Source organism: Python bivittatus, unplaced genomic scaffold (assembly GCF_059951505.1).
Source record: "Python bivittatus isolate LINGU-HERP-01145 unplaced genomic scaffold, Pbiv_v1 ctg000070_np1212, whole genome shotgun sequence".
NCBI lineage: Eukaryota > Metazoa > Chordata > Lepidosauria > Squamata > Pythonidae > Python > Python bivittatus.
In genome coordinates, this window is record NW_028277034.1 from 11,995,244 (window position 1) to 12,010,120 (window position 14,877).

Genomic DNA, 14,877 nt, shown 5'->3' on the forward strand with positions numbered 1-14,877 from the left:
AAACTGATGATTTGAGATATTTTAACATTATTTCCAAAATTATCACATGGAAGAAAAATAATAAATACGTCTAGCTTTTTAAGTGAAAAGAAAAAGCAACCTTACTTCACAATGCATTTCTATTTTTATGTGGGGGAGAGGCAAGAGGTTTTTTTCAGATCAAATAGATGCTGCAAGCATGCAAGGTACAAGCGTTCAGATTACATATTCAAAACTATTTATTTTTTTATAACTCAGAATTCATTTTAAACAGTGGTGCAATAAATTGAAGATAAATCTATGTGCTGTTGACAAAATAACAATGGGATAGCAGTAGGCAAAATATCAAAGAATATAATTGTAAAATGGGAATTATAAGTGCCATGGTTGATCTTATGGCAACTGGGGGCAGAGGATATGCAAGGGGAAATAATGTGTGGATGTAGAAGGTTTTTCCACATTAAAGCATATTTTTTTTTGATTCTGTGGTAAGTACCTTAACGGAAGGAAGGGCTAGAGAATTCATTTTATCCTAAAACAATATCTACAATCCTTATGCATTAAATAACTATGAGATTTCTGCATACTTCTGCATGGCTTATAAATTCTTAGAATGGAGATGTCAAAATAAGCAAGGATTATATCTGGATTATAAAGTGCCAAAGTCAAGCGGCAGCAATGCCTATGTATGGATGATGCTTTTTTGAAATTCTAAATCATATTTTTTTCTCAGACTGAGCTCATTACATGACACGGATACAGATTATTTATGCCTCATACTGTATTACTTCATATTTGAAGTACTGAATACAGTTAAACCCATTTTCCTTCTGCGCATACAACTACTGGATTTACAGTCTATTAAATATTAAATCACAGCAATAAAAAGGCTCTTCAATATTTACAGATTGTTGGCTGATTTAAAGAGCTTGCAGATTTGAAAGAATATGTGTAGTTTCTTAGTTTACCATGTTCCAACTTGCATGTCTACATCGACAATCTTTTTAAAGAATCAGCATACCCTGGTCTGGTCCCATACTCAATATTCAGAAGGTAATATTTGTCTGTCTGCTATTGCAGTGACCAAACAGGTTCTTCCAGATCACTTCTATGTAAAGGGCACACATATGCTTAACACATTATACACATTAAATCAAAATGATTTAATATGGCCTGATTCATTTATAACCATTCCTCATCTTTACAACATGTGGATCCCTCAATGGTGACTGGTGATTGTGAGGTAGATTTTAACATTTTCACCAATTGTATCCTACCACTGATACCCTTACCTTAAATATTACTCAAGCAGGTACTGTCAGAGTCTGCACACTCAGTTCCCAAGTCCAGTAAATCCTCTGGAGTCAGTTTGTTTCCAGTAAAGATTTCTTTATTGAGAAGCAGCATACAGGATTCCATAGATTGCTGAGACTAACCCTCCCCATCCAGGGCTCTCCTTTTAACCCCCCTCTATTCTAATTTTCCCGCTTGATTCCTTAGCGCCTCTTCTTTGGTCCCACAGTCATCTGGCCTTGCTGGTGCCTCTCGGGGAGAAAACGCTGCACCTGGCCTCTGTTGTTTATTGTCCATCCTCCCTCTTGACTTTTACGGCAGGAACAAGAAAGCGCATATACAAGTTATGGTTCTTGTCTAAACTAACATTTGTACCTACTAGCAATTTAGTAACTATTTGTCTACATTATAATTTTTCTAATGACTTTCTAATAGCCTTTCGATAGTTGCTTGCGTAGACCCTGACAGGTACTTCAGGATGCTCCCAAATAAAACTTGTGTTTTACTATTATCTTCTTCCAGCAAAGATTTGTCAACTTCCCAGTCTCACATAAAGCTCCAGAATTTATTTTTGGTTTCCATCTAAGTATTACATGAGCCTGACATGCTTAGCATCTAAGCCTAGACAAGACAAGCCATATACTGCTAACTGCAGAAAGAGTAAAGAAATTATTATTGCACTAACTATGGTTAAGAGACCATTATGAATAATAAAAAGCATAATGGCTAAGCAACATCTTCAAATTTAATACAAAACTCACTAAAAAATTTTAGTGAACAGTGCTTGCTATATTATAGCAAGATTGCCATGCCTGCTGGACTGAAGATGATAATAGTCAATATTCTTTGCAGAATTGGAATTTATTGTTCATATAGTCAGGACTATTCTGTGACTTTATGGACAATTGCCTGTTATGAAGTACAGCAAAAGCAGTCCTTCACATGTTTTAAAGGAAAAACAATTTTCAGTTGTATAATAAGCATTCATTTTATTTTTATTTTCTATGTCTGTGAGTCATATCTATTTGTTAGTAACCCGTGGTTTGCTTTTCTGTCTATCCATCCATCCATCCATTTATTCAAAACATTTATTGCTGCCCAACTCAAATAGCACGACTCTGAATGGTATACAAAATCACTAAACAAAAATACAAAAGAAAAACAACATATACAATTATTAGTGTCATGCCCACTTTAAATTTCCTTCCATTGGTTCTGTGGGCTTCAGTAGTTGCAGGAAGCCCATAAAAGTGTTTTGTATGCTTGCTGTTGCTAGCCACACATGTGAATTTCTATATTAAGTTTACGCTATTTTTTTTAATTGGTTTGGCTCCATCTTCAGGTTTTCAAAGCAATTTTCTATATGGCTGTATTCATTTGACTGTGTGATATAAAACATTTTTAATCAATCTCAATTGTGGATAACTCATATATATATGCAAAAATCTCCTAAAAACAGTAGCTCTTTAAGAATATAACATATGTCATGAAGAAATGATATGGCAAACTCTCTGATGTGATGACTTGTCAAAATTAAAATGCAAATTGGCCCATTATTAAACTAGAATCAGAATCATAGTTTGAAATGGGCATTTAGGTGATTGAGTCCTGCTCAGTGCAGGAATCTAAAATAAAACGTCCCCAACAGATGGCTATTTTAGCCTTTTGTGAACACATTCAGTAAAAGGAAACATACCATTTCTCTGGGTAATTGGTTCCACTGACAAATACTTTTTACTATACAGAAGTTTTTTCAAGCACTCAATGGAATCTAGCTTCTTATCATTTAAATAAACTATTATGTATCTTGCACTCTGAAGGAAGACAGAGAGCAAGTCTTGATGGGACATCCTTTTACCCAGGCATTTAAAGAGTCTTATTGCATTGCCCAGGCCCACCCCTAGCCACACCCTTTTCTTTTCAATTTCTGTTCATATGACTTATTTGCTAGTCACCCAACTTCACTGCCTTTTTCTAAACTTGTTCCAGTTTATCTAGACAAAGGTGGAATCTGATCAAAGTGGAATCCAGTAAAACTATCACATCCCATATTTTAGAAACAACACTCCTTTTTAAGCAGCCTACAATAGCATTTAACATTTTTGTAGCCACATCACATACTCTGAGTCATACTCACATTCCAAGACTTTTCCCCCCCATTTAGTGTCTGAGCCAGGTATCAGCCCTTCAAGGCAGACCAGGTCAGGAAACAGAATCAATACTGGAACTCTATTGATACAGTACAGAATCCTGAAAGCCTGATAGCGTTTTCTCTTCTGTCCTTCTTATAAGGAAGAGTCAGTTTCAATTTCCTTCTAATATTTTCTTCCTTTCTCTGCCTTAATTAACATTTTGTTAACTACTCCAAGGTTATCTCTGTAGTTCTCTATACCAAGTATCCCCCTCACTTTCATTTAAACCCTACATAACATATTGGTTAAGGTTTTGGAGTAGGATCTGGGAGGCCAGAAGCAAGCCGGCCTTCAGCATGAGAATTTACTAAGTGACTTTGATCTCTTCTCCAAGTTGTTGTGAGAAAAAAAATGACAGGGGACTGCTATGCAGGCACCTGAGCTCCTAGAGAAAAGGTGGAAATAGAAATCTCGTGAATAAATATAAATTAATAGCAAATAAAAAAATAGACCTCTAGTAGTCCAATTCTAGCACTGTTTTAGATACTCCTCTTCCAATGGAAGAAGCACCTAAACTCTATATTTTGAATGGCTCTTCATAACCTAAAGGAAGAATCAGACTTTTAAAAAGCAGTTCTTTAATAGGTAGGACCGAATCTGCATTTTTGAATCACAGAACTGTGACCCAAATGGAAATAACAGCAGCACGGCAGCTGGTATTATCATTCATTCAGATACAGCTGGGGGGGGGGGTGGGGGAAGAATTGCAGAAAGGGAGGCAAGAAAGTGGCATACAGCCAAAGATGTCTGCAGGATATGGTAAAAAGTCTTACAATGATGGAAGATACACATAAAAAATAGGCAGAGCTTCAATGCACTGTCACAGCCGTCGTCCTCACTTTTTTTAACCACATCCTGCAGACACCCCTGTCTAAAAATTTAGTTTAAATACCATATCTATGTGAAAGGAAAATGATTCTGAATTTAAGATGATCCCATCCCATAAAGGAAGAGCGGACATTCAAAAATAGTATAAAACTATAAAAAATCTTGGGCGATACCCAATATTCATCCTGCTAACTCTGACACCAATTCTTGAGATTCTTTTTCTTAAAAGTGTGCATCTGACACTTAATTTTTTATTGCTTTAGTATACAAAGAGAGAGAGAGAGAGAGAGAGATTGAAAAAAGAATAAGAGGTATTAAAATGTATTGCTCACCGAGAAAATAATTCAGCTCAGTTTTTAAACACATCATAAAACTCTGACCACAGAGGATAATATTGATTAGTCATTCCATTACATCAATACAGAGCCAGTTTCTAATCAGAAAGCAAATACTTATTTTTTAATCCAAGATTGCACATCTGGGATCACATCGTCTTTCTGACAGTGCCATCTTTTCTGCCATGGCTCATGCTCAGTAAATCTGTCATTCTTCAGAGAATGATAAATTCCAAATTTGTGGTATGTAATTCAAAGTATATTCACATTTTTAAACAATATGGACCTTCTTTAACACCATATTAACAAACTTAAGGATATTAAACCAAAATGGGGCACTAAAAGGAGAAGCTCATGTCATATGAGTAAGGGTACACCACCTATTTTCATATGTGACAAACTTGTATATATATCTATGATTATATGTAGGTATATATGTGTATACCTTCCAGAAACGATATATTGATTTGTTGGAAAATAATTGATTTCTCCATCTGCCAATACTAAACATTCTTTCTCACATACAAAATCACTCACATATGTACACAAGTATATATATTTCTCTCTTAAAATCTATTTACTTAAAAAGGAAGTGGGGAAAAAAACAGGTTGGTGATGAAGTAAAGGAAAGGAATAACTGTTCATGGAGAGGGGGAAAAGAGAAATAGGGGAATCTATAAAAGCAAGAGGATAAATAGGAAATAAGAGTAATAGATAACAGGACAGGGACAGGAAAAAAAAATACAGATAAACCCTATTTAGGAGGTTCAAAAGAATTAAATTTAGCAGCCAAGCAGCAGCTAATCTTCAATCTAATATTTAAAGGCATTTCCCACACTTTGCAGCAGCAATGATTTTGTTTTCAATAGCTTCTTTATTTTTTATGAGGGATAGCCATCTTTCCTCAATTATAGAGTATTGTTTAGAAAAAGAAATCTTTTTTTTTTTTTTTAATAAACACAGGGTTTGTTTTTAAATGAAGATGTAAACTTGGCATAAATATTTAGGTTCAAGAATCTCTAGTTAATGTTCATACTTTGTTTCTGTGTCTGTGTATGTTTGGTTTTTTTTACAGGATGAAGATATCAGGGAGAATCGGTTCAGTTTCACGGGCTATTCAATGGGACCACCATGTATACAAGCAAAAGATGGAGTGGTTCCAAAGGGGCCCAATAATCCAGTTCAGTCCGTATCACTTAGTCCTGAAGAAATGAGGAAGGTATTCATTGATCGGGCCAAGAAAATTGATACCATATCCAGAGCCTGTTTCCCTTTAGCCTTTCTTATATTCAACATTTTTTACTGGGTTATCTATAAAATTGTTAGGCATGAGGACATTCACCAAAAACAAGATTAAACTTTTCACTTTTCGACAGTTCTGTTTTTGATTACAGTAGTACAAGTCAGTATCGAAATACTTCTTAGTGCGCAAGAGCTTGGTGGGAAAAACAAAAGAAAAAACAAAATACTTATTTGACTTGCTATGCAAAGTCACAATGATATCGAGGAAAAAAAAAAAAGACATCCAATGAAGATACCGTATAATCTGCCACAGTATTTCTACTTGTTATTAACTTTAGTTTTGCAAAGTAAATGACAATGCTGTTAAGTACAATTTTACTGCCAATCTTTCTACATATTGTTACATAATAATATAGTATTCTTTGAAGTCCTTGTTATAATTTTTAATCCAGCTGTATTTTTTTAATCTATGAAAAGGAAGTTCCCAAAGTCCTTAGATAAGTGCCATATAATCAAGCCTCCTTTAAATTTTATAAGTGAGATCTATTTTGAGCCTTGAGTCTGAAAAATGTTAACTATTTTACGTAATGAAGCTTATTTTCTAGATTTAAGGACACTGCCGATGGCTTTTGTATTAAACACATGATGCATTTTAGATAATACGCTGAAAAAAAGAAGCAGCGTACGAGTACTTCATAATGATGCAATCCACAAATCACTTATTCTGTGAGATTATACTGATGCTTCCATTAATGTGTCAGTCCTACTCTGGAAAAGATAGACTGGCAATTGCCAGCCATATCACAAATATGACTGACAACTGATTTCTGAGGTCAGACTTTTGAGTATATACAAAAAGGTAGGTTGTGTCATTGCATATTGTTCAGCACGATGTTAGCAGTTTAGATCTTCTACTGAAGCTGGGGGCGGCGGGGAGGAGAGAAAGAGAAGACAGCAGCCTTCTGAGAAGATGAGAAGTTGTAAACCTTTTATGTTATCCTAATAAAACCAGTTAAAATGTTATAAATTTTAAAAATGTATTTATTAGTTGGCAGTGCAGCACTTCCAGTTCAGTCCAATGCCTTTCAACAACAATCTTATCACTGCAATTTGTGACATACCTTTGACAAATAAAGTGGCCCTAGTGCAACCTTGTGGCGCTATCTATTGTTGAGGCCAGCTTTACCCCGGCATTCAAATAAGCATTCATAGTAAATAATATTGACCTTAGAATATTAAACATGCTTAAAACTATTCAAATTATAGGTACTTTATAAAGAATTAATTATTTGATATACCTACTTGTAAGAAGTTAATGCCCTTGGAATCAAATAAACTTCTTTTGAGGTAAATACATTTAAAATCAACCTGATCCACCATTCATTGACAAGTCTCATAATAAATACTTAAATACTTTTTGAATAGTTTTTTCCAAGAAAACAATCAGCACATTTCAGGATAACAAAATGTTCCTAACAAATCTGTGCGTATTGGCTGAGAAAAAAGACACAATCTTCTATCCCAAATAGTGTCTGAAGATTACTATGGTACATTTTTAATCCAATATTTTCCATTGAAAATCTAAATAATCTCCATCAAAAGCCAATAGGCTCTTGGTTTGTTTGTTTGTTTGTTTCAATACTGAAACTTAAGTGGATCGACCCTGAACCAATGTTTGTTGGAAACATTAAATCATTTGTTCAATCAAAAACTTTTCTTGGATTAAAAAATATTCTAATGATAGATTTCTGAGATATTTTATATTCTAGATATTGTTTGCTTGTTTACAAAAGCTGAAATTTGGGAAATTGCTTACTACTGTTCAAAATACCACAATACAGGTCTACTTCTGAGAGCAAATTAGTTATTCTTTCATACATCACTACATATTTAAATTATGGAAACCCATTTCCTATATCTAGAGTTGTATAATCCCTTTGATTTATTTTTTTCATGAACTATTATTGATTTGGTAATGGGTTTGTGAAAAAGGAAGACAACTGTACATCTAGAGATGTCTAACAGTCAATGGCTGCTGGCATTTGCAAGGAAACTCCTCCTTCTCCTTCTCTTTAAATCTGAATTCACCAGCCATTCCTCCTAACAATATCCAAAATCTGGAAAGCCTCCAATTCCCCATCCTGTTCTGATCATTCTTTTCTCAAACTATTTCCTGCCTCTTCTAATGTTAAACTTTAAGAATACAAGAACATCCTCATATTATCCTTTTTTGCATAGACATCCATGAGTAAAGCAAGGGGGAGTAAATAATAAAATGAGCATTGTGGGGTCAAAACACAACTTTCCCCCTTTTATACATAAGTCCATATACAACACACATATAAATAAGACAGTTTGTGTCATGACATCATGATGCACATTTTGCCATTCTGGCTTAATCTCTTAATTCAGTGGATGCCTCCTTATTTGCAGATATAAACTAATGTCCTATGTGTAGCGTGGATATTTTTTGGTGGGAGAAGATACACTTCTGAGAAAATAAAAATGTATTCATATGGGTATTCTAATTTACCTTATAAGAGGGAACATTCAAACAAACTTAATTACTCCAGCAAATTAAGATAATGTATTCAGTGGGACAATTGACATGAATAGCTTCTTCAGCACAGAATATTGAACACATATAAGACTGTTTATGTGTTAAATATAAAGTAATAAAAGTTCTATTTTGTGTATAATAAAGAAACCTGTGAGGAAGAAAAAAAAATACTTCCAGTTAAAAAATAATCCCATAAAATGATTGGAATTAATACATTTGATGTTGTTTGTACAAAATTCATACATGTCAATTCATTTATTCTTCCTCTTCTCCTTTGGAAAAATCCAAAAAGTCCACACACTGAAAATTGGAGGAGCTTCTCTCTAATTTAGGCAACTAGGCAAACACTTTTCGTCATGTTGACCTTCATTTTGTGAACAGCCACAATGAAAATGAATTTGAAGCTGAAAGTATGTCAGGCAGATTGATAACACAACAGGTGACCTTTGTACTTTTTAATACATGGCTGAAATTCCACTATCTCTTAATGTAGAAATGAGGCTGCAAATATATAAAGTTACTTATGGTTCAGCTCTAACTTCATTCTTTCTAAAGAACTTTGTTTGACATCCTTATACAAGATACCTTGACATGAATAGAGACATCTTGGTCATCTTTTTCTGGAATGTTAGTCTTGATAGGACAAAATAAATTTTGGTGAAAAAAACTGTAGAATTGGTATCTGAATTTGGATCCAGTAACATTTCAAAATGTTGTGAGATTTCGGCCATTTCAATTTTTGATTTTTTAAAAACCTTTTTAAAGTTCCTCTTAATGGTCTGAGGCCTACCATCAGCCACTTCAACAACCCCACTATAGAATTTTTATATTCACATTGATTCTTCCACATGTAATTAGAAGGCTTTATTCACAATGAGAATCTTCTATATATAAAGCTTTCTGCAACTTCTGGCTTTTTAACCAAAGAAGTCAGACAAACATTGTATCAGGGATAGTTGTTGTAACTTATTTCTTCCATATTCATGTCTTGACCTTTCATAAATAGTTTTTCATAAATAGCTTTTCAGTTTGTATAGACCTATCAGTTATATTCTTTGTTTATATTAGTCTTCACTTGCTCAACAAAAAACCATTTCAACTCTGAATTATGATGAAAGGGAATACTCACTGTATGCAAATCTTCAAAAACTAATTTAAATCACAATGTCCTCCCTATTTTGGCTTCTTCATCTATTTAAAACGCACCACCACTACCACAACAGTGAATTTTGGACAGAATCTTAATTCTCATATCTAAAGAAAAGTGTGCTTTAAAATATGGCATATAGAGATCAACACCAGATTGACATTATAAGTGAAAAGTGAGGTTTAATTTAATTTAATTCAGTTTAATTTAAACTGAAAAATAAATTGAGTGCCATTCTACTCACACATGAAAATAGGACAGAGTTGAAAGCAATCTATTTACATACAAGGTTGCCAATAGAAAGTGCAGAGTAATCACTGTGAGATTTCTATTAAAAAATAGAATGGAAAATCCCTAATTTGTGGAAGATTCTTGAGCAGTAATTTGGTAGATACATTCTGCTTCCAGGTGGAGTTGGACAGCCAATAAATATTAATAAATAATAAATAATAGTACTGAGGAAATGGGGAGAGGGAAATATCACCTTATTGATTTCTCCCTGTGTAAATTGATGATGATACCTTGGTAGCATACATTCCTCAGGAAAGAATTAGCCACTTTGACTCAGGACTATATTTCAGTATAGTTTTCAGAGCTACACATCTGATTAAGTGGACTGTGTCCACAAAAACAGGAGATAATAACATTGTTGTCTTTAAGGTACTGCAAAAAGCTGATTATCTCTTTGGAAACCAGACTAACTTTTGTGTCACAGAAGAGCTAGGCATATTGCTAAAACAGGGATTGGTCAGAATTGCAGAGTATAGGATACATTTTATAAGCAGAAGGTCTTGGGCTCAAATGCCAGGATCAATTATTGGAAGGAAGCGAAGATGTCCATGACTTAGATAATAGTTTGAATCTATAAAAGTGAAGGGAACCAGGCAAGTGAACTAAATGTTCATATCAAATCAGGAATTCAGAAGCATGGATCTTGCCTCTTTCTAAGTGGATTTGAAGGACCTACATGGCTTTGGAATTATTTCATTGCAATTTTTCCTGGATGTGAGCAGTATTCCTTTATTACAGTATTCCAAAATTTAAAGCAGATCAGTGTCTGTCAACTTAGTATAGATTTAAATGCAAACTATGGCAAGACTGTGTTGATTTCTTACACTACAGTTGCATCCTATTCATCATGAAGAAAAATATTATTTAAATATTATATAACTGCTATCAAAATGCACTTAATATGACTTGAAAATTTTTTGAATCAAGTGTCATTTGTTTAAAGAAGACAATATACATGACCCTCTTTTATCATTTAATAATATATATTGTCTTATTCAGTTCTCTTTGATATAGCATCTTTACAAACTATATATTTGAAAGTATAATTTTATATTAGAAGCAACATTTCTCTTATGAGTTCCATAAAAACAACACCAATGTCCATTTTAGGATAAAGGAGAGAGAGATATGGTTCCACTCTGCTTCTTATAGAATTGGTGAGTGATCCAGTTAATGACTTGACTCTCACTAACAAATAGCACAAATAATGGTGATCATAATAAAACTGAATGATTCCTTTAATTTCAAAATATAAATATACATTCTATTTTTACTTAATAATATTTTTACTATATAAAGGGGGTTGATATGATAATTAAAACCAATTTAAATCTGAAAATATAAAGTAGGAGCACAAAATGAATACACTTTATATGCAAATTCTGCTCATGTTGTGATTTTACTCTTACATAATTTTATATACCACCTCCTTTCACAATTCTAGGTAGCTTACAATAAAATAAAAACATACAGATTATAACACGTTAAAAGAACCCTCAGAAATACAGCACATCATATGGCCTCTGAACTAGATAATATAATATTTCACGGAAGCTGTTGCTTCCCTTATGTTACATCCTCTGCCTTCCAGGTCCACTGGAAAAGCACTGTCTTGACTGCTTTCCAAAATGATAGCTGGGAAGGGATGATCCTAAACTCAGGGGCAAGCTATTCCAAAGTGAGGAGGCTGCTGCCAAGAATGCCTTTTCCAGACTGCTCTTCTTGATTTCTCATGGGGTAAGGATTCTTAATCTGCCTCCTTGGCACATAGGAAGTTGGGGAGGGGGAGGAGAGAGAATTTACCTAGGTTAGATGATTCAAAGGTTAATAAGAAATTTGTTGTTGTTTAGTCGTTAAGTCGTGTCCGACTCTTCGTGACCCCATGAACCATATTGCGCCAGGCCTTCCTGTCCTTCACTGCCTCCCTGAGTTTGCTCAGTTTCATGCTCATTGCTTCAGTGATGCTATCTAACCATCTCATCCTCTGCCGTCCTCTTCTCCTTTTGCCTTCAATCTTTCCCAGCATCAGGGTCTTCTCCAAAGAGATCTCTCTTCGCATTAGGTGGCCAAAATATCTGAGCTTGAGCTTCATTATCGATCCTTCCAATGAGCAATCAGGGTTGATTTCCTTTAAGATTGACTGGTTTGACCTCCTAGCAGTCCAGGGAACTCTTAAGAGTCTTCTCCAGCACCACAGTTCAAAGGCATCAATTCTTCGGCGCTCGGCCTTCTTTATGGTCCAGCTCTCACAGCCATACATTACTACTAGAAAAACCATAGCTTTGACTATGCGGATCTTTGTCGGCAAGGTGACGTCTCTGCTTTTTAATATGCTATCTAGGCTTGCCATAGCTTTCCTCCCAAGGAGCAAGCGTCTTTTAATTTCATGGCTGCAGTCTCCGTCTGCGGTGATCTTGGAGCCCAAATAAATGAAGTCTGTTACTGCTTCCATTTCTACCCCTTCTATTTGCCAGGAATTGATGGGTCCAGATGCCATGATCTTAGTTTTTTTAATGTTGAGTTTCAAGCCAGCTTTTGCACTCTCCTCTTTCACCCTCATCAAGAGGCTCTTTAGTTCTTCTTCACTTTCTGCCATTAGGGTGGTATCGTCCGCATATCTGAGGTTGTTGATGATTCTCCCTGCAATCTTAATTCCGGCTTGTGATTCTTCCAGCCTGGCATTTCTCATGATGTACTCTGCATATAGGTTAAATAAGCAGGGTGACAGTATACAGCCTTGTCGTACACCTTTCCCTATTTTGAACCAATCGGTTGTTCCGTGACCGGTTCTAACTGTTGCTTCTTGGCCCGCATACAGATTTCTCAGGAGACAGGTAAGGTGGTCTGGTATTCCCATCTCTTTAAGAATTTGCCACAGTTTGTTGTGATCCACACAATCAAAGGCTTTTGCATAGTCAATGAAGCAGAAGTAGATATTTTTCTGGAACTCTCGTGCTTTCTCCATGATCCAGCGAATGTTGGCGATTTGATCTCTAGTTCCTCTGCCTCTTCGAAACCCAGCTTGTACATCCGGTAGTTCTCGGTTCATATATTGCTGAAGCCTAGCTTGTAGGATTTTGAGCATAACCTTGCTAGCATGTGAAATGAGTGCAATTGTGCGATAGTTTGAGCATTCTTTGGCGTTGCCCTTCTTTGGAATTGGAACGTAAACTGACCTTTTCCAATCCCGTGGCCACTGTTGCGTTTTCCAAACTTGCTGGCATATTGAGTGCAGCACTTTAACACCATCATCTTTTAGTATTTTAAATAACTCAGCTGGAATCCTGTCATCTCCACTAGCTTTGTTGTTAGCAATGCTTCCTAAGGCCCACTTGACTTCACTCTCTAGGATGTCTGGCTCAAGGTCAGTGATCACACCAGCGTGGACATCAGGGACATTAAGATCTTTCTTGTATAGTTCTTCTGTGTATTCTTGCCACCTCTTCTTAATCTCTTCTGCTTCTGTTAGGTCCCTGCCTTTTTTGTCCTTTATCATGCCCATCTTTGCACTAAACGTTCCTTTCATATCTCCAATTTTCTTGAAGAGATCTCTAGTCTTCCCCATTCTATTGTTTTCCTCAATTTCTTTGCATTGTTCATTTAAGAAGGCCTTCTTATCTCTCCTGGCTATTCTCTGGAAATCTGCATTCAGCTGCTTATATCTTTCCCTTTCACCCTTGCTTTTCGCATTCCTTCTTTCCACAGCTATTTGTAAAGCCTCATCAGACAGCCATTTTGCCTTCTTGCATTTCTTTTTCTTTGGGATGGTTTTAGTTGCTGCCTCCTGTACAATGTTACGGACCTCCGTCCATAGTTCTTCAGGCACTCTGTCTACCAAATCTAATCCTCTAAATCTATTCATCACCTTCACTGTGTACTCACAAGGAATATGATCTAAGTCATACCTGAGTGGTCTAGTGGTTTTCCCTACATTCTTCAATTTAAGCCTAAATTTTGCAGTAAGAAGCTCATGATCTGAGCCACAGTCAGCTCCTGGTCTTGTTTTTGCTGTCTGTATAGAGCTTCTCCATCTTTGGCTGCAAAGTATATAATCAATCTGGTTTCGGTATTGACCATCTGGTGATGTCCATGTGTAGAGTCGTCTCTTGTGTTGTTGGAAAAGAGTGTTTGCTATGACTAGCTTGTTCTCTTGACAGAACTCTATTAGCCTTTGCCCTGCTTCATTTTGTACTCCAAGGCCAAATTTGCCTGTTATTCCGATTACTCCTTGACTTCCTACTTTAGCATTCCAATCCCCTATGATGAAAAGGACATCTTTTTTTGGTGCTAGTTCTAGAAGGTGTTGTAGGTCTTCATAGAAGCGGTCAACTTCAGCTTCTTCAGCATCAGTGGTTGGGGCATAGACTTGGATGACTGTGATATTGAATGGTTTGCCTTGGATACGCACTGAGATCATTCTGTCGTTTTTGAGGTTGTACCCCATTACTGCCTTTCCCACTCTCTTATTCACTATGAGTGCAACTCCATTTCTTCTAAGGGTTTCTTGCCCACAGTAGTAGATATAATGGTCACCCGAATTAAATTCACCCATTCCCGTCCATTTCAGTTCGCTGATTCCCAAGATGTCGACGTTCAATCTTGTCATCTCATGTTTGACCACATCCAGCTTGCCTTGGTTCATAGATCTTACATTCCAGGTACCTATACAATATTGTTCTTTACAGCATCGGACCTTCTTTTCGCTTCCAGATACATCCACAGCTGAACGTCCTTTCGGCTTTGGCCCAGCCGCTTCACTCTTTCTGGAGCTACTTGGAAATGCCCTCCGCTCTTCCCCAGTAGCATATTGGACACCTTCCGACCTGAGGGGCTCATCTTCCGGCATCATATCTTTTAGCCTTTTAACATTGTCCATGGGGTTTTCTTGGCAAGGATACTGGAGTGGGTTGCCATTTCCTTCTCCAGTGGACCACATTTTGTCAGAACTCTCTGTCATGACCTGTCCGTCTTGGGTGGCCCTGCACGGTATAGCTCATGGCTTCACTGAGT

The 14,877-nt window shown here is 36.1% G+C and overlaps 1 protein-coding gene and 1 long non-coding RNA gene across 5 annotated transcripts in view; one reads left to right on the forward strand and one right to left on the reverse strand.

The window, feature by feature from the left end:
- GLRA3 (glycine receptor alpha 3) overlaps positions 1 to 5,984 on the forward strand; it is a 56,814-nt gene extending 50,830 nt beyond the window's left edge. The window contains exon 9 of the mRNA XM_088132118.1: positions 5,703 to 5,984. Within this exon, the coding sequence (XP_087988244.1) occupies positions 5,703 to 5,984 (282 nt within the window). The remainder of the gene's footprint in view (positions 1 to 5,702) is intronic.
- The window catches only part of LOC148216844 (uncharacterized), an 89,196-nt gene that overhangs the window by 34,053 nt on the left and 40,266 nt on the right, over positions 1 to 14,877 (reverse strand). The window lies entirely within an intron of this gene.